The sequence below is a fragment of the Oryctolagus cuniculus genome, chromosome 19, assembly GCF_964237555.1.
Source record: "Oryctolagus cuniculus chromosome 19, mOryCun1.1, whole genome shotgun sequence".
In the NCBI taxonomy this organism is placed as follows: Eukaryota; Metazoa; Chordata; class Mammalia; order Lagomorpha; family Leporidae; genus Oryctolagus; species Oryctolagus cuniculus.
Window position 1 is genome coordinate 28,373,794 of NC_091450.1, and position 26,844 is coordinate 28,400,637.

General features: G+C 47.1%; 1 protein-coding gene across 40 annotated transcripts in view; it reads right to left on the bottom strand.

The window, feature by feature from the left end:
- Nucleotides 1–716: 716 nt before the first annotated feature.
- RBFOX1 (RNA binding fox-1 homolog 1) overlaps nucleotides 717–26,844 on the bottom strand; it is a 2,206,955-nt gene continuing 2,180,827 nt past the window's right edge. For 20 of the 40 annotated variants that reach the window (XM_070063950.1, XM_070063945.1, XM_070063952.1 and 17 more), the window contains 3 exons: nucleotides 18,501–18,553; nucleotides 4,898–4,973; nucleotides 717–4,557 (listed from right to left, as the gene is read on the bottom strand). In XM_070063950.1, the coding sequence (XP_069920051.1) occupies nucleotides 4,410–4,557; nucleotides 4,898–4,973; nucleotides 18,501–18,553 (277 nt within the window). In that variant the 3' untranslated portion in view covers nucleotides 717–4,409. The remainder of the gene's footprint in view (nucleotides 4,558–4,897; nucleotides 4,974–18,500; nucleotides 18,554–26,844) is intronic. The other 20 variants (XM_070063949.1, XM_070063951.1, XM_070063959.1 and 17 more) reach the window with 3 other exon arrangements.

The following is a 26,844-nucleotide window of genomic DNA, read 5'->3' on the forward strand; positions in this document are numbered from 1 at the left end:
ATGAACCCCCTATCTGTTCCACATGACGATGGAAAGAAACAGGCACTGTTAGCTTCCTCTACAGATGGGGAGACTGAGGCACGGTGCCGTGGCTGAATCCATCCTGGACTTGAGTGAGCAAGTGCCAGAATCCGAATGTCCATCCGGGATGTTTGCTTCCACACCCCATAGTTTAATCTTTGCACATTATACAGACTTGATAGGACAGCCAAGACAATCGAGTGAGATAAATTAAGATGTTCATATGTAACTAAAATGCAGTGTAGAGCTGAACCCTGGTGGGATTCTTAAATGATTAAATAAGGGACACGAGCCAGAGAAGGATTCTTGGCTCCTAGGAGACATGCTCAGTAACTGCAAACTCTTAACACTTAGAATTTTATCTTTCCCATTCAGGACCCCTAGAAAATCATTAACCCAAACGTACGTTTCACTTGACACAGTTTGTTTTTGTTTGACACCAGTTAATGACATTCCCATGCTGGGGAAGAGCCAAGCTGAGTTTCTTTCGTAAACATCCTTGCTTAGTTTTTGATAACTGGTGTGCCTGCAGGTGGCAACTGGTCTACCGGTGGCCAAGACAGTGTTCAACTCATGCGGGCGGCATCCACCTTAGGGCCCCAGGTGGGCTCAAGGTCAGTCACATGCGTGGATGTGGTACCTACCCTCCAAGGAAACCCACAGAAGCAAAAGGACTCAGGACACCAACTCACAAGTACCTTTTCAGACTAAGCTTTTATTTTTTTGATATTACAAACCAGTTTTCTTTATTCACAAACCACTGTAAGTGATATAAACACTAATTTCTAAAGACAGATATACACAGTTTCTGGGTTTGCAGATTGCGTGATGTGTGTGTTAAGAAGTCACTATATGCCACACATGATAGTAATCTTTTTCCATAATTCATAATAGCAATAGTTATTTAGATAAATGAAAACATTCCAAATAAATACTGTTTAAAAAAATCCAAAATGTTTGTTTACATCTCTGACATACATGTTAAGATGACTTGTTGGCATCTTGGCAGAGTGCCTGGACAAAAAGATTCCGCAACATGAGTTGGCACCCACTTGTCTAAGTGATGTTTATTAAAACTACATACAGTCAAGGGGGAAAGTACAGTTCATTGGCGAAAATCAAAACTGCAAATGAATTTTACTTGAACTAACACAGTAAGAATTCTATGTTTGTGATTCCAAGCACAATGCAACTTCTGGATTCTGAAATCTGAGGCCCTGCGGAGAAACCTACTTCTCCTCACTGGCCCCCTGTTCCTACTCTCTCTCTCCCCTCCAGTGCAGGGTGCCCTAGCATTTCAATAGCTTTAAGAACATCAACCAGGCACCCGTGGTGGTCATCACATTATTCTCCAGGTGGGGGAAAGAGAATTGCCCCTTTGGCCCTCCCCTTACCCACCTAAGAAAGTCTGCTGAAAGGAACACCTGATATTCTCTTGGCTGCTCTAAGCCATTTCCCCCCCCTTTCTCTCTTTGCAAGAGAACTAGAGTCTGTCTTAGACATCAAAGCTACAGAAACTTGGTTTTCAAATCTTGTGAAACTTTATTGATGGTTTAATATCCAACTGATCTTACGGCATGCACATAGGATGACAAGAGAAAGCTGGATCACAAACACTTTTTTTTTTTTTTGAGTTTTGTTTGGTTTTGTTTGAAAGCAGAGCTGTTACAGCGGATTGGCAGGTTCACAGCGGTGAGTGGGTAACTAAGGTGCGTGCCATAGCCCTGCACTGTGCACGTGAGGACGTCACTATGGCAGCAAAACTACTCAGGGACAGCTTGCGGCTGTATTGTATTGAAATACAAAAACAGGAAGACCCGTGACAGATACCCCAACTCAGGTTAACTTGTAAACAGGACAGCATGGAAAGACAAACTGCAATTTTTCGGCCGTGTCACTCTGGCCCTGGACCCGAGGGGGCGGGGGTGGAGGACTTTGTTCTTTGGGAGCACAGAGGCTGGAGCTTTTTTTTTTTTTTTTTTTTTTTTTTTGCTTCCTTCTGACAAGTGTCCTGGGCCTCGGAGATGGACTACAGAGCCAGGTTTGAGAGCAGTCCTAGGGCGTGGGGGAGAGGGGGGAGGGCAGGCTCTCACGGACTGAAAAATTGCAGAGTGCTCACACAACGTGGTCGTGTTTCAAAAAGTACCAAGCTGATGAAAATACCATGATTATCTCTACTCAATGATTGCAATACTTGTAAAATGCTTCTATAAATCCGAATATGATTATCATGTAATTCCATAAAAATTATACGTCTGTCTCTAACAGTTCTACTTGGCTAGAACGAAAGCTTCATAGACTGGATCTAGAACTGAACAACTCCACTGCACAGATGTAAGTTTTATACATTTTTTTTAAACTGGTACAAAGAATTTAAGTTTTTATTACTTTCTTTTTTTGGAAAAAAAGAAAAAAATAGAAACAGTGCTTTTTATCACCTTTTTATTAATGTTATTTTTTCCCTCCCATAATATAAAAGTCAGCAATGATATCAATAATTTATTATACTGGAAGAAATATAAAAAGAATACTTGTTGATGGTCTAACTAGTAGTTGTTGCCTAAATAACTAGCGGCTGGTTAAGAAGCTGAATACTGCCGGGTGGAATGGTTTAGAGGGTGGGTTTGTACAGCTTCGTTCAACTCAGACGCACCAGTGGTACTAGGAGCACCCCCTAAACAACACAACCTTTGGCTTGAACTGGCAATGAGTAACTTAGAACCATTGATAAGTGATCGTTGGTGCAGTGGGTCGTTTAGATTCATCAGTTACTATATATATATATATTTTTTTACTTTCAGTCAAACCCCAGTCCCCTAAGCCCCTCCCAGCCTCCCCTTTCACAAAATAAAATAAGCAGATGCAGAAAAAAAAAATGACTACTGTAGTCACTTACAATCTTCCCAAACAGCTGATAACCCCGGTAGCTTCATAGTCAGCATATATAATTCATTTACATCATATAGCACTCTGGATATGGCCATTAACCAGTTTCTATTCATATCTATCATCTCTCTAGTGCAACCACAAGAACTCCTACAGCCAGCGACCAAACTACGGAACCTTCAGAAATGAAAGACCCACAATATTAAAATACACAGAACAAAATATCTGAGGTATAAGATAAAAAATGTAATTTTTTTCCTCTTTTTATCTTTATTTTTTTTAGAGTTGCTAAAATGATGCACTACTGCATGTATTGCAATACTCAGGCCTCGGAAAGCTTCCTTTCTCCCAACATTGGAAGGTTTTTATGGTTTTGTCATTTAGTATGGAGCAAAACGGTTGTATCCCCCTCGGTATATACTAGCCTGCAATGAAGAAAGAACGAGACCCACATCATCAGCATGGCTCCTAGTCTTGGCATCAGTCAAGGGTGCAAAAGCATTCTGAAACAAAGCAATTTGAGGGGTGTGTTTTTTACATTTTCCTTTTGCAACACGTGCATCATCAAAAAAGACTAATGTGAAAAATAGACACTCAAAACCAACCGCAATGGAGGCACCCCCTACCCGTCCCCGGCCACTCCTGGAGAACTAAGGCTAGGGCCAGTCCTGACCGCCCCTAAAAGCTCCTGACAAAGAGAAGCCCTGTCCAGCCAAGTTCAGTCAACCTGTCCCGGGAGCGAAAAGGAGGACTCTGCTATACACACAGGACAGCGGGCAGAGTTGCACTGTGTCATTTTGTTTCTTGGATGAACACTATGGTCCCTTAGGGAAAGCTGCATCTACTTTGGGGGTGGAATTTCAACAATCTATCGAAGATAGTCATTCAACTCTCCTTTCCAACGCATTCCTCAGGTGGACGAGGTGTTAGCGAAGAGTTGTTGAAAGCAAAATCATGATGGAAATTTAAATCTACTTCTTGACTCGGCTCAGCAGTCTGTATGGAGCCTGATCCTGAGAGGGGAGGCGTACAGATGAATTGCTGGACGAAATTAAGCTTGTGCAAAAATACGTTTCCAAAACATGGTTGGATTTCTAGGATTAAGTTCCAGTGAATTGTCTGGCCATGGCTTTAAATGGCTAGGAGGTGGCACTTAGCTATTTCCTTTTGTCTAGAAGTACTGGCAATTCAAACGAATGCCTATGGGGATTTGTTTTTACGTTAAGGACTGCTAGTCTTGATCCAAGCAGAAAACTGCATGCCAAAGCTTTGTAATGATTGCATACGCTCTCACGTGATGGGCACGTCTTACTGTACTCAAGAGTTTTAGTGCATAGAAGTTTGAACAAGTACAGGCAAATTCAACCCACCCTGACCTCCCATGTTTTCCCCTCCCCAAAGAAAACCCAGACCCCCTCCCCCAGCCCCGAGAAAACAAGACAACCCAGCTGATGCCTTCTACTGTCTTAGGTACTAGGCACACACACAAAGTGTGCCCCTGTCTATTTTCTTTCCTGGGCGACTATGACTTTAAACATGAATTGTAATAGGGGAGGAGAGGCAGGCAGATGCTCAGCTGCCTGACAGCAGAGGCCTGGAAGTGTGCAGCTTAGCTCCTCTGAAGTCTGTGCTGGGGCTGGAGCCTTGGGGCTATGTGAATGAGCAGCGAGGGAGGGAAAAAAAAGAAAAAAAAAGTTCTGCATTGACACTGCATTCTGTTAGTGATGGATTTAATTATCAAAATGACTAATTATTCCATTAAGGTAAGTGCTCCACTAGGTGAGACTTGCAAAATTAGAAATATAATAACTTACATGCACTACATTGCCAAGAAATTAAGACATTTATCAAGTTTACTGGGAGGATTAATGTGGCATTTTAGCTGCTGTTAGCACAAGAGACAAATTCAATTAAGGGAAAGTGAGAGGACGTCAACCCAAACTGAGGTCCCAGCTGGGGGGTGGGGGAGGGAGGAGGACTCGGTACTCACCATGGCACCAACGCCGTAGGTGGGGGCTGGAGCAAGTGTGTGGTGGTAGGGGTCGGCAGCATAAACTCGTCCGTAACTGAAAGGAAAGTGGAGGTGGAGATTGACCCATGACACGCAGTTACAACGTGATGATAACCCGCACAAAGCAGAAAATACCAAGACGGTGTGGAGGGGCCTATGCCCTACACGTTGTGGAATATTAAAACACTTTACTCCCCCCCCAAGTAACGCGGGCAAAGGCCATCCGTGTAGATGGCCGTCTACTGTCCATATACCAGGGCTGGCTGTACGGACAGGCTAACTACACATACGCAAAAGCAACACCCCCCCCCCCCCATCATACTGTTTGCACGATGCGCATGTAGCCACTTTGGGGACTGAGAGGGGGTGGAAGAAGCCCAGCACCCCCAAGAAGCTGTGCCAGTATTCAAGAGCTGCTTTCTCTCCTGACTTAGCCATGCCCAATCAAGCAAGGAGGGACAGAGGAGAGGCAGCAAAGTGAACCTGTCTACACAGTTAGTCCTCAATATCTAGAGTGCGGAACAGCAAATACATCCGAATAGAACCCCTCCGGCAGGGCTCAGGAACCCCAGTCCCACTCTATTCAACAGTCTTTTCATTCTGTTCCCACAGGCCATCTGTCTTGCCCACCTAGGACCAGGTGCTAGAAAGGGAGGCGTCTGAAACAAGGTAGGGTAGTGACCTTTTCCTCGTCTTTCAGTCTTTTCTCTCTATCTCATCTCTCTCTCTCTCGAGCGACGGCTTCCAGTACAGACTTTGGAATAAATGGGGAGGGGTGGAAAGCAGGTGATCGAACGCTTATGTGTCTGGAACTGGACATGTCCGTCACCACAGGGGTTAGGCTACTTGCCCAAGATCAGCCAGACCCAATCAGAGTGGATCCCTCCATCTCTCAGGGCGACAGTGTCACGTGGTACCCTTACTCTAAGGAGTGTCGTTTTGGTACCAGTCACAGCTATGATGCAGCCTTAGGCCCGATGACCTGGGAGCCAAGCTTGCAATGGAGATTGTCGCACAAGGGGTTCACTGAAGGGTGCTCTCAGGAGGAGGGAGCAAGAGACAGAACAGAAGCCAGGCTGCGGCCTGCACTGGAGCGCGGCCTGCACCTGATCCCGTGAGTTGTGCAGCTAGAAGCACGTGTGTGTGTGGGGGGGGGGCTTCTGAACGCCACGTAAGGGAAGGAGGAGCTGGGGGCGGTCCTGAGGGCGGGAGCGTTCATCACGGAGAGAAGGTGGCTCCCTCTGGCCGACCACAATTTCGTGGAGAAGCAAGCAGCCGCCTTCCACTCAGAACCAACACACAGAGAGGCTAGGGAGCAAGCACACAAGCCCCTGACGGACCGCTGGGGTTTCCAGCAGACTGGGGTGCTTTTAAGGACGAAGGCACCAGCTAGGAAAAGCGGTTCACTCTGGCCACTTTAAGTTTGCCTCTCATCCCTGCAGGTCCAATGAGCATGCACTTAATCCCTCTTTTTCTCTATAATTTCTGCCTATTTCCTCTGCCATATTTTTCTGTCTTACTGTGTTGACAGATCCTGGGGGAGCGTCTAGAAGGGTGAGTGAAGAGAGCAAAGGACTGTCTAATGCTAAGAAACCCAGAGATGGCGGGAACACACACATCCTGCCCAGAGCCCACTGGGAACAGCCTCTCCCTGCCTCCCCTTGCCTGTTGCAAAGGGCTGACTCTGAGAAGCAATGGCGTGAAGCAATGCTGCTGAGGTGGCTCTCAGCGACACCAGCAGGCAGCTCTGCCTCGCGTTCCACTCCTCGCAGACCCCTCCCGTCCTGAAGCCCATCAGAAATGGCTCTTGCTCAGAGATAGATCTTCCCCTTCTGGGGAGAGAGAGACGGGAGGCCGAGAGAGAGGGGCCGTGGTTAAGATGAGAAGGATGAAGCTTGGGAAGAAGCCACAGCTGAGACCCGGTATTGTACCATGCAATCGGAAGCAGCCGCGGATCGAGGCCCATGGAGTGGTAGAAACCCCCAACATCGATCTGCACTTCGGGAGAAAATCAAGTCTGGAGCTGGTCTAGAGAGAACCCCGCGAACAGGATTATTCCTCATGTGCTTCCGTCCAGCAAAGCTGCTTTACGTGGACAGACAGGGTCTACGGTGCAACTGGAAACTGAAAACCCTGGGGAATTTCAGAAGGGCTATGGCCCCGTGTTCCTACACAGGACTGTGCACATGCAAAGTCAGGATAACTTTGTACATTGGGAGAATCATGGCATCTGTGGCAGAAGAATTTTCCTCTTTTCGGGGGTCAGCCTATGGGTATCCTAAAGGCACTGACGGAAAACGTGGCTTCCAGATTTTCCTGTTGCATCCTTTTATTTATTTTTTTTATGTTCAACACATTTTTTTTTTGAGAGGCAGAGTGGACAGTGAGAGAGAGAGAGACAGAGAGAAAGGTCTTCCTTTGCCATTGGTTCACCCTCCAATGGCCGGCGTGCTGCGGCCGGCGCACCGCACTGATCCGATGGCAGGAGCCAGGTACTTATCCTGGTCTGCCATGGGGTGCAGGGCCCAAGCACCTGGGCCATCCTCCACTGCATTCCCGGGCCACAGCAGAGAGCTGGCCTGGAAGAGGGGCAACCGGGACAGAATCCGGCGCCCCGAACGGGACTAGAACCCGGTGTGCTGGCGCCGCAAGGCGGAGGATTAGCCTAGTGAGCTGTGGCGCCGGCTCCTGTTGTCATCCTTTTAATGGCGAATGCTCATCCGGCTGTAATTCTGGGCCTGGTTTCAGCCTCTCTGGAAAACCCAAGGTACCAATCGGGCAGGACTGTCTTCTGAGAAAATGCAGCAGCACTGAACTCCTGTTCTCACGGTGACCTCCACCTTCAGAATCCGATGGTTTTATTATGATTAATAAATTTCATTTCCACCGAGGAAAAGGGACCATGTCAGCTCAAACTGAAAGCAAGGAAGCTTCTTTTCAAATGCTAATTTCCAAACACGCCCTTGTGTGACACTACACTTTGGACACAAGGTTATTAGGGAAGATGTGGACTTGAGCACAAGCATGCCAGGCACGTCCGCAACCCGCCGTCCTCGGAGTGGGCTCGGCACAGCTCAAAGGAAGAGCGGCGATTCCCAGGGATGCCATCTTAGGAGCACCGTGTTCAGACCTGACCTGGGGGAGGGGTCTCCCTGCCCACCCCAGCCCCGGCCAAGGTGCTCACCCGCTCCCCTCATCCATTCCATCAGCGACTTCCGAAGACGTCTGCACTACATCCACTGTACGCCGTGCGTCTTCATACCACCCTGCTGCCAACCACTAGTACTGCATCAGAACCAACTCCAGAGCAGTCTGAAACGTTGCCATCCTGACACAACACTCGTCCCTTAAAGCAACCGCCCTTGACATTTAATAGATCCAAGAGGTGTGATGATAACCTCTTTGTCCATCCGCCCATCAAGCCATCATCAAGTCAAATACAAATACCTGGGAATTCATCACCCCCCTGCTGAAACCCTTCCGTGAGTTCCCACGGATCTGGAATAACAGCCAAACAGGGATGCTGTCCCTGCCCCTCTTGGAGTCTTGACCTTCTTCCCTTCTGTTCCTGGCTTCCTGTGCTCCTGGTACACTGGCCTCCTTAACAGTCCTCACACGCAATCCAGTCCATGCTCATCTTACGGCCTTGGCACCTGCTCCTCCTTGACCCACCCGGCTCCTCTTCCTTTCTGTCTCCTATCCAATGTCACTTGCCCAGAGGGATGCGTCCGTCTCTGACCTGGCACCCTCAGCCCCAACTCACGACTATGAGTCTAACAACGGTAGCTACTTTGCACTTGATGAATGACCTGCACCCCCTCTGCTCTACTTGGTCCCCATCTTCATCCCTAGTGTCTAAGCAGGACACCTGCCAATAGCACAGGTGCAGCAGGGTTGGACCAATAGCACTGTGTGAATTAACGGGCAAGAGAGAGGAGATTGGGGGAAGGGGGATCGAGGAACCGAAACCCACAGTAATGAGCCTCTCAAACTTGGTCTCATATATGCTTTCTGAACATTCTAGGCTCTGTTGGCAAGTTCATCACAGCTTGCAACCAGCAGAAGAACCCAGCTTTTGTAACTTTAGCAACCAGTCAAAACTGGGAGCAAGCTGAGGCCCTGGGCACAGCCATGGATGTGGATGAGAGGATTCCAGTTCTGCTGCTGCAGTGGTGTTGGTCTTCCTGGGCCACTTCTTCCTCATTTGTAAAATGGTACTGTTCTGTCTGAGCTCTGCCCAGTTCATGGATAAAGCACATGAGAAGAAGCCGGACACATCTTCAGATATAGGAAATTATGACACAGGCTTCTGATGGAATTTCACAAAGCAGTCTCGCTCCTGCCCAGACTGGTGAGGCAACTGAAGAATTCTTTCCTAATATCATCACATGTACCTCCAGCAATCCAATTACAGATGCTTTTGGAGTCGAGATGCAGCTAATTTATGAGTTACAGATGTAGCTTAAATTGCTATACTTGAACTTAAGGTTATGTTGGAACAAAATGAATAATTATGTTGCCTGTTGAATGGGAAATATGAACCAGTGTTTTGTAGAGTGCTTTGTCAATTCTACTGAGAAATGTAAATATTACTTATTATTAACATCTTTTAAATCCAGTTGAAACAAGCTGCATGCTAACGAAACACAATACGCGTATGCTGAACCCACATCAGTGTTTGAACAGCAAATGCGATTTTCTTACAGGGGCACAGTAAGTACTCCTATTAATTTCCCTCTCTGTATTTCAGTTAAGCTCTTTAATGTCCCCGGGACTTCGTGTTATTCTTAAGGCATCACCTCCGTCTGCCTCCTGCCCCAGAGGTGGCCGCGGGAATCCCTTGGGTAGAAATGAAGAGAATTTGTTCGCTCCTCAGGTGAGGTTTGCAAGACCTCACAGCCATTGTGGACAGCATGTTAAACTGCCGCCTGCAATGCCAGGCATCCCCTGTGGGCGCTGGATCAAGCTCCAGCTGCCCCACTTCCGATGCAGCTCCTCGCTAATGCTCCGGGGAAAGCAGATGATGAGGGCCCAAGTCTCCCATACCCATGCCAAGAGCAGGGAGGAAGCGCCTGGCTCAAGGCTTTGGTCTGGCTCAGCCCTGGTCAGTGAAGCCATTTGGGTAGTGAATCAGCAGATGGAAGGTCTGTCTCTGCTTCTAACTCTGCCTTTCACACACATAAATACGTCTTAAAAAAAAGGGGGGGGGCAAGTAAAGCACCCGTTTACCATGCCGGGGGCGGGGGCAGGGTGGGGTCTAACAGTCTACCTGGAGATCCACAGTTGGCTAGGGTGTATTCTCTTTCCATAATCAGCCAAGGTCTAGGATTTAACCAGGCCCCCTGGATGGTACTGGTGTATCGGGTACTGGACTGTGTGTTGTACCCGGTGATAAGGGAAACCTCAGAAACTAACCTGTATCTAGCAGGAAGAAATCCCCACCCTCTCCAGAGATGACTATTTCAAACGAAAACCACATGACGTTTTAAAGGAAATCCTCTGATTTGCCTTGTTGCTGGTGTAATTCACTGATGAATTCCTGCTTCCCTCCTACCCCAAGAGGAAAGACATCTGGGACACACACGCCAAGGCAGATGTTAAACAACATTCTCTTTGTTCAGCCGTTCTCAGTGGGCAAGATGGGAGCCACAGCCAAGACCCAGGAAGTGGAGAGAAAGGGAAGAGGGCACGTGAACTTCTGAGACCATCTGCTTTCCTGGAGCCACTGGAGTACGCCCTGCCCTGGTCCAAATACGAATCAACCTGTTCTCAGGCCCACAGAGCTAGCCGCATCTGTGCTTTCCAGCTCATCACGAAGTAAAAACCTCAAGATCCTCCTCAAGGAGACGGAAGCCCTCTGACAGATCTTGGCAATTCTGCACCTGCAGAATCCAACATGTTCCTCTGGCTTGCAGGGTTTCTGTGAACTCGGACTGGTGACAAAAGCCCTCACCTCGAAGACAAGGAAACCCAGTCCAGGGCAGGGGATTCCACAGAAGGCCTTGCAGATTCCTGTCTTGGAACTCTTCGCTATGTTTCTTAGCTCCATATAAATACCAAATTCTACAGTTTAAATTCCCTAAAACTCTACAAGTTCCAGGCTTTAAGGTCTACAATAATGCAGTGTGCCCCAACTTGAGATGATAAAAAGAAAACAGCCCAAGTTTTGGACAAGTCATCAGGAACCATTCGTGCAAGGGTGGTGAGTTAATGTTTGGAACAGACTCTCTGTGGTGGACATGCTTTGAAACCATGATGCTAATCCAGCTACAGTTTCATCCATGATGGGGAATGAAACTGTGCTTGTACTCCTTCTGACACCTTCAGTATCCTGCACAGAAGCAAGATTGAACACAAACTAAGGATTCCTCAGGGATGGAGTTCCTAGAACCAAAATCTGCCGCTGCTACTTCCTTGCCAAGTAATTGTTCAAAGTTCTTCTCCTCGCCGAGCCCCGTCCTCCGTCCACCTATGCACGCATGGAGACAAGAGTGGGGCATTCTGACTGCACAAGGCTGGAGCGAGTGTGAGATGAGAGTTACTGGGAGTTAGTGAGCGAGCAAGTGTTAGTGACTGAGAGTGAGAGGACTGAGCGGTTTCCTACCCGCTCCGCCACGTCTACAGTTCAGGCTCTGGAGTGAGTTTTTCTAATCTACTCCTGAAACCGGTGGGCAGCCAGGAGTGCTGTGTGCTGGCTTGTCCCCTGCCCCAAGCACACAGATGAAAAGTTCGGAGAAGCTACAAGCAGCATGAGAAAGAAGTCGGTGCTGGGCTCTGAAGCCCCCAACATGTCCTCCTCTGGTAGGCACGCACACACACACACACACACACACACTGCTCTGGCCTTTCCTTTCCACCCTAAGTCGGAGCACACACCAGTGTCTGTATTATCTGCTGCAATATTTTCATTCCTTAGTGTACCCCTCAGCTCCGAGAACAGTTCTTGAGGGCACACAAACTCTTCCAGGATTCACTGGAGTAAAAGCAGCAAAACTGCACATCTGGAACTGGACGACCCAACAGATAGGGAGCAAGGGCCACAAAGCCAGCCTCTTAGGCCATTTTAAATTTTACAGAAGCTACATTTTAAAAAGTGAAAATTTTATCTTGAGTCCAATGTATCCCAACGGTTAGCACTTCACTGTGTAATTCACATCCCATCACTAAGGAACATTTTAAAATTTTTTGCTGCTGTTTCGGAATGCATGTGTCATTTACATGTGTAACTCAGCCCAAGGCGGGCTTGAGAGTGCCACATAGTTAGGGGTCGTTAGAATGGAAAATCTTACCACATGTTCTCCTCCCCACTGAAATAGATCCCAATCGATTAAGGATGCCTCTGTTGGAACTATCTGGGGGGATGTGTTAGGATCCATGGACTCCGGCTCCCTGTGTAGAGCTAGCAATCAGAATCTCGGGGCCAGGGGATCGGGAAGGCAGGGCACACAAGAGCCCACGCAGGGACTTGCTCACATCCCTCTAAATCTGCAAAACACTGTTCTTTTAGTTTTGCACTGATAGAAGGAGCCCACATGGGCACCGGTTTGAGTCTGGCTAATCCACTTCTGATCCAGCTCTCTGCTATGGCTTGGGAAAGCAGAAGATGGCCCAAGTCCTTGGGCCCCTGCACCCACGTGGGAGACCCAGAAGAAGCTCCTGGCTTCGGATTGGCGCAGCTCTGGCCGTTGTATAGCCCTTTGGGGAGTGAACCAGCAGATAGAAGACCTCTGTCTCTACCTCTGTCAAATAAATAAATCTTAAAGTTCATGGAAAAATACATAAAGTGAAAATGTGCATGGGTTTCCACATCCGTTTGCAACAACATACAAACTTAGCTTTTAATTCATATTTCCTTGAACTTCTGGGAAGTACCTTACTACCGATCTTTGTTGTTGAGGCTAATTCAGAGATATCTGGGTATCTCTAATTTTCACAAGAAAAATCAGGGGTATTTTATTTCTATAAGGTACTGTGACTACAGGGAGATGCCTCAAGCTGTGCCTTGTGCACAGACAGCTCTCCATAAATGTGCTCCTTTGCCTCTGTGCGCCCCTCGTGCCCGGTACTGCCCCTATTATAATCCATACCACACTTTATTGGAAACGGACCAATTAAGCACAAATCCATTTGCCGCATGACAACTTTGTTGAATAATCAAATCACCCACATGTGCAGAAGACAATTAGATGAAACGTGCTGCAGGAACAATGAGAGGAATGGCCAATTTGGAAACTTCCCCTAAATAGGATCCGAAGTTCCGCAAATATGTGTGTGCACGCACACACGCTGAGAGGTGGGGCTAAAAGGCTGGAAGGGGTGTGTGAGGCACCTCGTGCCCCAGGTTTGCCAAACATTACCTCTCACAATTGCTTAGTAAACTCTGAGGTGACCTCTCCCCAAAGGGTCAGTTCCCAAAGTTTTTGCACCTGCATTCACTTGGCCAAGCCTATCTCAGACTCTCACCTCCGGGCCTCAGGACTGTACTGCACACCCACTGGAAATGGGGAGGGGGTCCTAAAGGGGCTGCTTAAGCCCCCAGCACGGGTCTTCACTTGGGATTTTGGCTACAATCCCAGCCTTCACCTGCACCGTGTACATATGTTTTCTCTTACTCCCTCCAGCAGGGGCCAGAGGGGAGATCTCCACCTTCAACTCAGTATCAGAAGTGACTGGTTCAAGCCCTGTGTACGGTGCACACTAAGCTAGACCACACCTTGTCTGTCTAAACCTCAGACTCCCCGAGTGTGCAACACACTCCTGGATCTGGCCTCTGCTCCTGTCACCGCTCCATCTCCACAGTGAGGCCAGTGCCCAGCGTGCAGAAGCACTCAACATAGAGCTGCTGCCAACACAGACACACCAACCTGCAGAAACTCCCAGCAGGACAGGTCTAGAGAAGCAGCCAATGACCCTGCCTTCCCTCAACAACTGAGCAACAACGCCACTCAGGTTTCCAGGAGCCAAGACAGCTTTGCTAAAGCAGGGACAATTCCACCTAGAGGCAGAAAGTCCTTGTTCCAAGGTCAAGGTAAGGAAGCACCCAGGAGCCAGTGTGACCGAGTGCAAAGAGTTTTGGCACTGATGGACCCCATGAGTTACCAAGGCTCTCTGGGCATAAGTGTGTTTTTATCTTTTTTTTTTTATGACAGGCAGAGTGGACAGTGAGTGAGAGAGAGAGACAGAGAAAGGTCTTCCTTTGCCGTTGGTTCACCCTCCAATGGCCGCCGCGGCCGGCACGCTGCGGCCGGCGCACCGTGCTGATCCGAAGGCAGGAGCCAGGTGCTTCTCCTGGTCTCCCATAGGGTGCAGGGCCCAAGCACTTGGGCCATCCTCCACTGCACTCCCTGCCCACAGCAGAGAGCTGGCCTGGAAGAGGGGCAACCGGGACAGAATCTGGCACCCTGACCGGGACTAGAACCCGGTGTGCCGGCGCCGCAAGGCGGAGGATTAGCCTAGTGAGCCACGGCTCTGGCTGTGTTTTTATCTTTTAATCTCCAACAAGGGGATGATGATAACCCCCATCTCACATAGCTGAGTGGTAAGTTTTATTTGCATGCACACACACACATACACAGCACTTTCTCAACCAGCTCGCACATAGAATTTGCTCAATAAATGACAGCAACTAAAATTATACCCTGGAAAACCCAGCAAACCTTATACAAGGAAGAATAACTGCAGAGAAACAGGGCTGGCTTTTCACAGTGACTGCTTGGAAATAATTGAGACAGCCAGAGAGCAGGAGAGAGGGAGTGGTCACTTAACCCAGAGGGACCCTTGGAGATTTCTAATCCAACCACACATCCCACTCGAAAACACAGCTCAGAGACGACCACTGCTCAGTAGCCACACAGCAATAGCGGGGTCGAGCTGTTGTCACCCCTCTCTGGACAGCTAAAAGCACCTCCCCCCCTTGCAACTGATGCCCTCTCTTCTGTGTTTGCCATAGTGGGGTCTGGGCTCCACCAAGCAGCCTAATGGAGCATTTCACAAATAAGTCAGATCACAGCCCGCCTTCCAGAGCTTTCCTCTTGCACTTCAAATCCCAAATGCTCTGCACGGTCTCCAAGCTCTAACGTCTCTGCCCTCTGGCTGTGTCTCTGAAATCTCTCTCAAAAACTCTCCTTCACAGATGTACTCAGCCCACACTGGAAATCGGACACCTCTCAACCACAGGTCCTTTGTACTTGCCGCACACTCAGCCAGAAGTACTTGCAATTCCACAATTATATATATGGCTCACTCTGTTCCGGGCCCCTGTTCAAAGTCCTCTCTTCACAGAAGCCCTCTACAACCAGTGACTCTAAAGTAGATCGCACCTCTCTGTCCCCTGCCCTGCTTTTTGGTTCATTCTTCTAATAAATCACACAGATACATTACACGCTTATCCATCATACATGGTTTGGGGGTAATGGAAGGTTTCTCCTAGCTCATGGAACGCGATGATCTCAGAGCTTAGCACAGTTTCTGACACAGGACAATCACTCGATAGACGCAGACTGGGTGAAATGACCTTTTAGTCCCCCACCAGGCCCACCTACTGCTGCCTTACTGGACCATCCTGGAAGAGTTCCAGTGGATCCCAGGGGCAAGCAAACCTCCAGTCTAAGAAGGGAAAATCCTCCCCCCACTTCGGCCATCTCCTGCAGACCCCAACTCATCAAACACTCTAGGTGCTGGCAACACAGAAGCTTCTCAGTGCCCGAGGTAGATGCCCCCCAGGTGCTGTTCTGCTGCTGCGAAAATGCAGCCTCCAAGGACTCCCCAAGTGAGTCCCTGCTCTTTAGGAGCTGCCCAAACAAAACACAACCAGATGAAGAATGTCATCGCTGGAGGCCGGCGCCGCAGCTCAATAGGCTACTCCTCCGCCTAGCGGTGCTGGCACACCGGGTTCTAGTCCCAGTCAGGGCGCCGGATTCTGTCCCGGTTGCCCCTCTTCCAGGCCAGCTCTCTGCTGTGGGCAGGGAGTGCAGTGGAGGATGGCCCAAGTGCTTGGGCCCTGCACCCCATGGGAGACCAGGAGAAGCACCTGGCTCCTGCCATTGGATCAGCGCGGTGCGCCGGCTGCAGCGCGCCGGCCGCAGTGGCCATTGGAGGGTGAACCAACGGCAAAAGGAAAACCTTTGTCTCTGCCTCTCTGTCTACTCTGCCTGTCAAAAAAAAAAAAAAAATGTCATCGCTGGAGCCTCTAAGAAGATACGCTTACTGGTGAGTACACTCCTACAGACCACAGATGCCAGCATGGGATGTGTGTTCCATGTGACTGGCAAAAGCACACCAGGCATTTCTGACATCATCTACAACAAGATAAAAACGCTCACGTTCCCTGGGGGGCATGGAAAGGCGAATCCTGGGGCACTGCGGCTGCCACGGTGCAATGACTGCCATCTCGTCATCCCCACCTGCAGCCATGAATAAAATTGTGGCCAGCAAAGTAACAAGAACACAGCGTCCTAAGAATTTCAGCTATAAAATCCAGCAAGCCCCGCACACTGAGATCTTAAGCATCTTGTTCTCTTTCTTGCTCCACTTAAAAGGAGAGGACTCGCCTTGTGTCAACCCCTGATAACCAGCAGCTCCCAGGACTCACTAAAGCCACCCTACTGGAAGCTTGGGACTGGACACTCACAGCTCAGGCCATCTGCTGTTTAGAATGAGGGCACTCTGGGTGGTTCTGTGTGTCCACGGCCCATGCTGACCCCACAGTTCTGATTTTCCATTTTCACTCAAGGAGGAGGGTAGACTGGCTGCCAAGATAACGTGACACTAGGCGATATGCCGCCTCCTTTGTCACACTTGATTCAAAACACAGGCTTCAGATGGAATCTTAGCAAGCATAACGCATATTATTAATATGGCCATCAAAGGAACAGGTATCTCTCTCCCAATGTCAAATGTGATCAATAGCAATTCATTAAGGATTAATGAGCAGCCACGCCACATTAGCTAAAGGGGGTGTAAGCACATGCCACACTCGCAGGGACCTCTGCTGTCTGCCACTCCTCTTGGGAACATGTGTGTGCAGCCCCTGCTGAGATGGCAGGGGCTACTAGGTGGCACAGCCGAGTCCACGCCTACCATCTATGCTGCGACATTCCCGCATCTGATCTGTGATGTCACAATGTGACCTAAGACACCCAGGGACATGCACAGGGTTCAGAGGGAAGGCAGAGCTGGGGAGTAACAGTGCATCCACAAATGGCACCTACTAACCAACGTTCCTCCCCATTCCTACTCCCTCCCAACCAGTCTCCCCTTCAAGCTTTCAGGCGCCATTGCCTTAAAGCTCTCTCTGAAGATGCCAAACGACTCTCCTACCCCAACATCATTCCCCCACCACTTCCAAAGGTGTAGCACACATTTGATTTTCTACCACGAGGCATTAGTGCAGGGTTAAGGGTGTCACTGCACCTCACAGGGAGCAGCAGACACACAGAGCTTTCCTAGAAAGTGCGCCGCTTCTTTCCAATACAAGCATGCATGCCTCTTAAACTCACAGGGTAAGACCTTAAATCACCATTAAAAATGCCGAGACCCACCAGGTAAATGGAACTGGTGCAGACTTTTCAGGGTGAGCACAATTCTAGCTGCCTTCCCTTCCATTCACTCTCACCAGAGACTCTCAACTGGGAGCAAAGCCTTAGCACATCGCCTGCCTGCACTGCTCTGTTGACAGATGCGACCAGTGACAGCTGGGTATGTGCTTTTTCAGCTCATGGGACGCTCAGCTACGTATAGATTCTCCCTCGCTGGCTAAAAGCAAGACCCTGGCAAGATTCCCTAGCAGTAGTTTTGGGTCATAAAAACAAACAAAATGATGGCAGCGGGGGTGAAATCTGGTTAGTTAAGGCACTCACCTATCTTGGCATTTAATCGAGTAATCCCATGCTAATCAAAGTCCAAATTTAACTGTTCTCCGAACCACACCAAAGCAAACAGACAGGCATTATTGTGATGGACACATCATGCAACTGTGCAATTTCCATTGGCAAATGTGCTTTTTTTTTTTAATTTTAAAGACTGTTTCTCTAAGTTCTACTACTCACGATATGTTTTAAAAGAAAGGAAATAGAGGATCTTTGCTAATACCGGTAGACTGAAGATCCCCTTAAGACAAAGATAATTGCATTTGATTCCCCTAATGCCCCTAGCTTTATAGACTCAGTCTTTCAGTGCCTACCATATTCCATAAAGATTCCAAATAATTCACACATCAATCTCTGTGAACCCAGACAGAATTCATATCACGTGTCTATGCCCTTCCTATCCCCTACTGAGTATTTTTCACCAGAAGAGTGCTGATTATACCAGGAGATTTTGCTGTGAAACCATTCAACATAGCCTTATTTTTCTGGACCACGTATTACTAAAATTAGAAATAAAACATCACAATTAGCCAAATGCCTCGTGTCCTTTTTACACAGCAGAGCTCAAAGGCTTCTGCTATACTCCAAAGATACACTGTTTTTTATTTTCAAACTAAACTTTCTAATGTGACCAACTGCAGCATGTGAAGAAGAAAAAAAAAAAAAAGGATACTGAGATTTGGATGGATGCATCAAGAAGTAGCAACGTTTGTTACCTGCAGAGGTGTTACAAGAAATTTCATCTGCTGCAACGAAGACGAACTGATTTCTGGAAGAGAAGATAAGATTCACAATACTGCTCGCTTAGGGGGACATGTGCTCTCTGCCGACTGGCTCGAGGTGTACGGATGAGGGGAAGGGAGGGGTAGGTGCTGCATCGGAATGGATGTTGCAAGGAATGTGCTGATGTGCCTGCGACTCTGAGAGTTTAGAAAGATCATGAAACAGGCATGCGGGGACCTCTGACACGGAATCATGGGGATGTCCGAGTATGGGCCATGTACAAGCTGTTGCACAGGGATATTAATACTGTGTGTTACCAGGACGTCATGCCAGGATGCTTCCAAGGCCAGAGCAGTTCAAACTGCACTTACGCAGATTTCTATGCTAACAGGAGATTGCTTTTTTAAAAAAAAAAAAAACATTGCATTTTTCGGGGAAAAAGAGTATACTAAAGCTAGCTAAGAAAATAATAAAATTTCAGACCTTATCAAAGTTTGTAAAAATATTTTAAGGGAAACAAGAAATGCTGTCACTTCAGAAGAGAATATTATATGGTGTCATGTTATGGATAATAATTTCCTCAACAAACTGGGCTTTCTATCTAGAGGAGGTAAGAGAATGCATCAGCTGAAATAAACCCTATCCTGCCAAATGATTTTTAACAATCTCAAATTAAAAAGCAAAAATGAAAATGCCGTTTTGATTTAGTAAATCCAAAAAGATGACAAAACTCTCTTAAGTTGTTTGAAACTATAGCTTCTCCACAATGGAATGTCTCCTAATTCACAGCTACTTCCGATTTCTCTAGAAAACACAATGTCTGTGCCAGGCAGATTAGAAAACCAGCCCAATGAGACTGGCTAGGTTCTTCAATGCCTCAAAAGCAGCAACAGAGAAGCTGGGTTCTCGTTTGTTCTATTTCACTATGCATATGGATCAGCAAGTACCAAGCTACATGCATTTTTAGGGGGTCTTCATGTGACTGGTTTTGTTCAAATCTTCACTGCTTCACAAAGCATTTAGTGACTGAACATTTCTTTAAAATATCTTAAGAAAGCTTCAGGGTTGTAAGAGGTATACTGGACTATAAACAGAGCTACCATTTGAACACTCCCTAGAATTTAACTTTCAGTTGCAAATTCCAGTTATAGCTATTCCAATAAAATTGAAACCAAATTTTACATGTTTGGAGAAAGTCTTTATTTTAACTGCTTTTATTCCAATAACAAAAGTCACAATTAAGTTCATTTATTGCCTCCCTTAAAACAATAAAATTATTAATTTCATTGGATTTTTCGCTATCTTTTTAACATGGATTTTTTTTTTTTAACTCCCTGAATATCTGGCTTCCAATTCCCTAGGCTTAAGGCGCAAATTAACATCCTTGAAAACGAAGGAGATATTTTGTTTAAACTCTTTCTGACCGATCCTTGATCTCCACAAGGGGTAAAGACACAGGCACCCCTCCTTACAGGTATGATATTCTTAGGGGGCACTCAAGAAGCCCTCCCAAGGACCTGTGCAGAGTGCCCAGGAGAGCACTGCTCTCACCAACAAAGGTGGCCTGGGTGTCCCAGGGGCGGGCCCTTAGGAACAGGCTCTCACAAACTGATGAGTTAGGTGCCCATGTTTCTGACACTATGAACTGAGAGTTACCCATGTCCATTCCCTTTACCCCTTCATCTACTGCTTCTCATTTCTCCCCTTTCCTCCCTCTCTCCCTTCTTCCCTTCCTTTCCCCTTTGATGGTCACCTACGTATTCTGATTCCGACCTCCCCTACCCATCTTTGGGATCCTGAGCAAGTTTCTGAACAAAAGGGATTCCTTTCCTTTGATAACTCATCCTGTTGGAAACACTTAGATGACTTCTGACTACGAAACCAAGTCTAGCTCTAAGCTAAAGGAGTCGGCAATAATGATGTTTAAAAGAATGCCTCATGGACTCCACAGCAGTGCCAAAAAGAGCTTCAGTGTGTGTTTTTTCTTTTTTTTTAATTGCTAATGGATACATCAGTCCTGCACTATTTTTTTTTTTTTTTGGACAGGCAGAGTTAGACAGTGAGAGAGAGAGAGAGAGAGAGAGAGAGAGAAAGGTCTTCCTTCCGTTGGTTCACTCCCCAAATGACCGCCACTATTTTTAGATCCATACGATTTCATTGCATCCTAGGAATGTCACTGAGAAGCATCACAAAAGTGTCTTAATTCCACAAGAACAATCTTGTGATCATCCCCCTCTCTCAACTGTGCCTGACTATAACTGTGATCAATAGGAAAGGTTTACCACAGTGAAGATGGGGAGGGGTGTCCCACGTGTTCAGCCAACAAAGAACTCTTCTTGGACCATTAGTAGGGGCAGGTTTCTTATTGTCTGTTTCCACTGTATAAAGCTATTTTTATTGATATTTGGTTCTCTCACTTTGAACTTTAAGACCAATGACATACTCAGATGGCCCATCCCTGGCTCACCATCACTTATCCTCTCTGTGAAAACCACTTATCCAAATGACCAGGGAGAGAGATGATTAAAGATTGATGACACAGCTGAGAACTGTGCGATCTACAAACAAGTGAGGGCACATTAAATACCCAGAGCAATGCACTCTGGATGGTGGGGTCATGTCTCAGGTTGGTACCAGGTGCTGCTTCCTTACGCTACCCTAGCCTGCTCTTCACTCAATACAGGATTTAAGCTTCAAAATGCTGCTGATTTTCAGTATACTGGTTTGTTTCTCAGTTGTAGATGATAAAGAAAGCCTAAGTGGCTCTCAGTCTTGGCTCCATATTAAAATGGCAGTGGGCCAGGATACACACAAGACCAACTGCATGGGAAACTCTGTGAGTGGGTCTCAGACATAAGTAGTCTCTTGGGACATCTGGGTGATTCTGACGTGAAGTTCAAGGACTCCTTGTGTACTTGAATGGCTCTGACCTTGGGTGTCCCTTGCAGAGGTTAAGAGCACCCTAAGGGTGAGACATAACTAGCGTGGGCTCTCTGGTTTGGTTGATGAAGACATCATTTTCAAAAGGCTCCACTGCTGACTGTAATGTGGCCCCAGCTGAGAAGCAGTAGGTATGGGACCAACACCAGAGTAGCGAGGTAGCCGAGTTTCCAAAGCACTTGCACCGCTTGCCTTTTTCTCAACTCCACTTGGCCACCATGCTGCCTTCCAGGACACCCTAACTCCGGAGGCTGTGGAGAATGCAACCTCAGAAGTCTCACAGACTCTCCAGGAAGGGTAACTTCCAGTTTCTAGATGTCTTCTAGGAAAATCTACTTCAAACCTCACTCCTAAAGAGAAGTTCAACTATAAAGGCAATTGTGTCTCAATCTGCATGTTTCTTTTATTTTATCATTTCCTATGAATTCATTCAAGAAATTGTTTTGCTTGGGCCTTTCCATTTTCCTGAGTCTATATCTAACTCTATTGGTGCTACTTCCTTCATCAAAATGCCTTCCTACTTTCTGCACCTCCTAATCTAGGATTTTTCCAACTTCCGTCAAGAATAATGGTAGGGGCTGGCGCCGTGGCTCACTAGGCTAATCCTCCGCCTTGCGGCGCCAGCACACCGGGTTCTAGTCCCGGTCGGGGTGCCGGATTCTGTCCCGGTTGCCCTTCTTCCAGGCCAGCTCTCTGCTGTGGCCAGGGAGTGCAGTGGAGGATGGCCCAAGTCCTTGGGCCCTGCACCCCACGGGAGACCAGGAGAAGCACCTGGCTCCTGCCATTGGATCAGCACGGTGTGCTGGCCGCAGTGCGGCAGCCGAGGCGGCCATTGGAGGATGAACCAACGGCAAAGGAAGACCTTTCTCTCTGTCTCCCTGTCTACTCTATCAAAAAAAAAAAAAAAAATAATAATGGTGGGTCAAGTGTTAGGCCTAGCAGTTGAGGTGTCTGTTAAGATACCAATGCCCCATATCACAGCACTTGGGGTTTATTCCTGGCTCCAGGTCCTACCCCCAGCTTCTGGCCAATGCATAGCCCGGGAGACAGCAGGGACGGCTCACATCATAGGATTCCCCCCCACCAACATGGGAAACCTGGGTTGACTTCCTGGCTCCTGACTTTGCCCCTGGCTAGGGTCATTGCAGGCATCTGGAGGGTGAACCACCAGATCAGCGTTCTCTCCCCATCTCCAATAACCTTTTACTGGTATTTAAAGAATTACCTAGGATTGTTAAATATACAGGTTCCTGAGTTTCAACGCTGACCGTCCCCCAGTTGGAATTTCTGGGAGAGGCCTAATAATAATAATTATAATTAGGCCTAATAATAATTACATTTAATAAGAACCCTTGCCTGGCTATTGACCTGCTCAAGGGGGACACCATTCTCATTGGCTTAGGAAGCAGTGCCCCCATGAAGCACTCAAGACTGTAGCTCCTTCTTACCCTGGAGAAGACCGCAAGTTCAACTCCACCCTCATTTCATTTCAAAACCCACCTTTCCCAGGAAAACAAACTGACAGCAAGGCTTTGTGGGAGAAAGGAGGATTACTAACTTAAGAAAAAAATGATTGGGGCCAGCGCTGTGAAACAGCTGGTAAAGCCACTGCCTGCGGTGCCAGCATCCCATGTAGGCGCCGGTTTGAGTCCTGGCTGTTCCACTTCCAATCCAGCTCTCTGCTATGGCCTGGGAAAGCAGTGGAAGATGGCCCAAGTGCTTGGGCCCCTGCACCCGCGTGGGAGACCTGGAAGAAGCTCCTGGCTCTGGATTGGCCCAGCTCCAGCTGTTGCAGCCATCTGGGGAGTGAGCCAGTGGATGGAATACCTACCTACCCCTCCCTCCCTCCCTCTCCCCTTCCTTCCCTCTCTCCCTCTTACTCTCTCTGTCTCTTCTGCCTCTCTTTTCTTTGTGTAACTATTTCAAATAAATAAATCTTTTAAAAGTGATTAAATTATAAATGGCTGAGTACGGGGAGCAAGGCTATGTTTGTCTTGGTTCCCGGGACTGTTGGCTCCGCAGACCACTACCTAACATTGACGGAGCAGACATCTGTGACAGGAAGTTGCTAAGCATACCCTGTGCACTCACTCAGCTAATTGTCATCTGAACTCCTCTTACCATGCCCATTTTCACAGATGAGGACAGAGAAACATAGAAAGATTAGATGTGATGCTTCAAAAGCTTCATGGAAAATGGAATTTACAGTTCACTTTGCTGAAAAAAAAAAAAAAAGGAAATCCATGCACAGCTCTCGCATCATAAACATCTTCCAGGAATGTGAGGGCCCCTCATGTAACAGCAGCAAGATGTCAAGTGCCGGGAGTGAAACTGGAACACAGCTGGCGTGGCTCCCGATCCCAAGTCTCAGTTACTCAGAGGTGCTTCTCGGGGCACTCATGGGAATGCATTTGATCAGCAGTGGTGTGTTAGTCTCTGTGGACGAACTCCTGACGGTCCTCTCCCTTTCAGTTCCCCCAAGACAAAGCAGTACAGTAATGGGTGCCTACTTGTGACTGATGCCATTTAGGGGTGAAAGATTCATGAACGCATTCTCTTTAACAACAAGTAGAGATAATGGGACGACCTAGGCCAGCCCTTTCTTTATTCATATGGCACCAAATGCCCTTGCATTTTAAGATGGTTTTTATAAACCAACGATTGAGTCTCTGGATCTGACCCTGCTGGTGGGACATTTATATTAGTCCTGTGGATTGCCATACAGCCCACTCTTTTTCTTGGGCTAAATCTCATCTCTCTGTTATTTTCTTTCTTCTAAAAATCACCCATGGCTGAATTCTCAGAGTCCCATTAAGATAGTAGCCATGAGGATTCCTGGAAGGGATGTGAGAAGCTAGATGTTCAGAGTGAACTTCCTGAGTAGGCAGGTGGGAGGCCAGACAGTAAGACCTTCTCCATCAAATATACTGGTGTTAAGTCGGACTGTCAAAGATTCTGGTTACCTCTCATTATCTGGCCTCTTATTTCTGTTATATTGTTGCAGTTACACAAAACCTGGGATTCATATCACCCATAGCAAGATTATTCTTGTGTTGAAATCCTGAATTCATTTTGCATCTCACACACACACCGATGTGCATTGAACACTCTCGCAGCTTGTCTATTAGAAAATCCATGTGACCGAGAAGCTGATCTGCTCTGACAAGTGGCAGCCACCTACAGGTTCTGAAGCATCCGCTGGCTATAAGGGCAGCCTTTGCTATGTTGATGGTCCACCTTAGATTTTTCTTCACTCAAAAAAATCCAGCTAAGATTTTCAAAAGTAAAATATCATTGACTGGCACCAGTGCCCCATCGTTAAGTCAGAGCCTTTGAGAAGAGTTCCCATGCACAGGTGTGCCTGAGAACCCCTCCAGTGATGCTAACTCATCAGCCAGCACCGAGAACTCTTTATCTCACTCTGTGGATGCTTCTGTGAACACGTGTGTTCTGCCTCTGCAGGAAACGTAACTGTGTCTTCTGGGTTTACAGTGAACGGCACCAGTGTTGATTTCAACATTGTATAATTATTAATGTGATCACTGATGGTTATAATACATCCCAATAGTTCCACTTGTGCTACTTAATGTATTACTTATAATTAATAATTACGGGTATAGCTACCAAGGTGTTATGTTTTATATGTGTAAAATTAAGGTGGAAAATCCATAATAATTAGGTTATTTTTGTTGTTCATCTTAAAATGTTGCTGGAAGGTCATACGGAATCCAGCCATGAGTGTTTCCTGAACACTAAGCAGAGCACAGAGAAATAAGGTGCTCCTATTAGAATTCTTCCGGCTGGCTTTACCAAATAGCTCACTCATGTTGCTCATTCAACCTTCGTGTGGTTCTTGATGGCCTTACGACATGGCGGGCACCAAATTAAGCCTAAGGGATACTATACTGCGCTTACAGCCTGTAGATCACAGTGGAATGTCTCTACGGGTTGCCTGTCTGGGAATTTATCGTCTCTTTTACATTTCTATTTTAACACCTAGAAAGGGAGTTTACTTGCACACAATCAGGATTTTACCTCCCTCCTCATACTCAGGGCTAAAATTCTATCTTCTATCCCTGTTTCTATCCCACATACTTCAAGAGGCTGTGGCAGAGTGCAGAATGACAAGGGATACCAACAGACCAACAAGCAAGCAAATACACAAACAGGTTGACTCGAGAAATTACTGAAAGAATCGATGATGACTTTCTTTAAAGGGGAACACATGAAAATACACTTAAAAACATTTGATTTAGAAAGAATTCCTGTACCTACAGGGCACGCATTAGAAGACTGACGTGGAAAAAGGACTGTGAACCCACCCTCCATTGGAATATTTTTCCAAGCAACTCAAGCTCTGGAAATTGAAATCCAAGTGCACCACTGTTATGGGGAGACCTTGGGGGCACTTTTTTATTTAGTTCCATAATATCCTCCTCTGCTCCAATTATACTTCTTTTCTGGGCTCGGCTGGCACGGAACTGAATGAGTCTGAAATCCATGCCTTGTCATTCAAAGCCGAGTTCCACAAGAAAACTTATACCACCTTTCTGGGCCTTGGTTTCCTCATTTGGAAAATGGGGGTAGGTACAGGACATGCCCATCCTGGATTTTTTGTACATATGTACTGAAAAAATGAACATAAAGTCACTTTACTGGGGGAGGAAACTGAAATTTATTTTTTTTTTTTTTTGGCTGTGTAGATCCATGAATGACACAAACTCCTGTCTTTCTACCCAAAGAAGAGGGCAAGGAACTAGTTTCACAAAAATTTATAGTAGTCATGGTTTGGGACTAGCCTTATATAAGGATTCCCCCTACAGAGCTGGTGAATCCCTGTGGCCTGAGTTGGTCCACGGGGAGAAGGAAGAGGATGAGCGAGAAGGCTGTCATCGGGTATTCAAACTCACGGCTCCTAACTTCTTTAATAATGGGTTTCTGTATTTCTAGGATGGAAGGAAACCTTTAAACACAGAAAAATTATTTACTCAAACATTATTCTAACTCCTAGCACCTACTTCCACAGGAAACTCTTCATATTGCACTCATGAATGAAACTGAAGACCTCCCTGACTCAGGGATGCTCATACTAACGACAGTGACATCCCGGCTGCCACTCCAGGTCAGGCGCTACTTCTGGGGCTCCTTGTGATCACTGTGAATTCTTCCAGAAACCCAGTGAGGCAATGATCACCCACTACCTCCTCTTTATAGAGGCGGCAGTGGGAGAAAAGCAAATCAGTTAGCCTTCCCATGCTAGCGCAAATCACTCACAGTAACTGCTGAGAACCAGAACCGATCTAAATCTAAATCGGTGATTATATTCAGTATGTCCTCAAATATTTGCTACCGCAAGGACAGACTAAAGATCACGTCCAACAAGCAGAAAAGACGCAG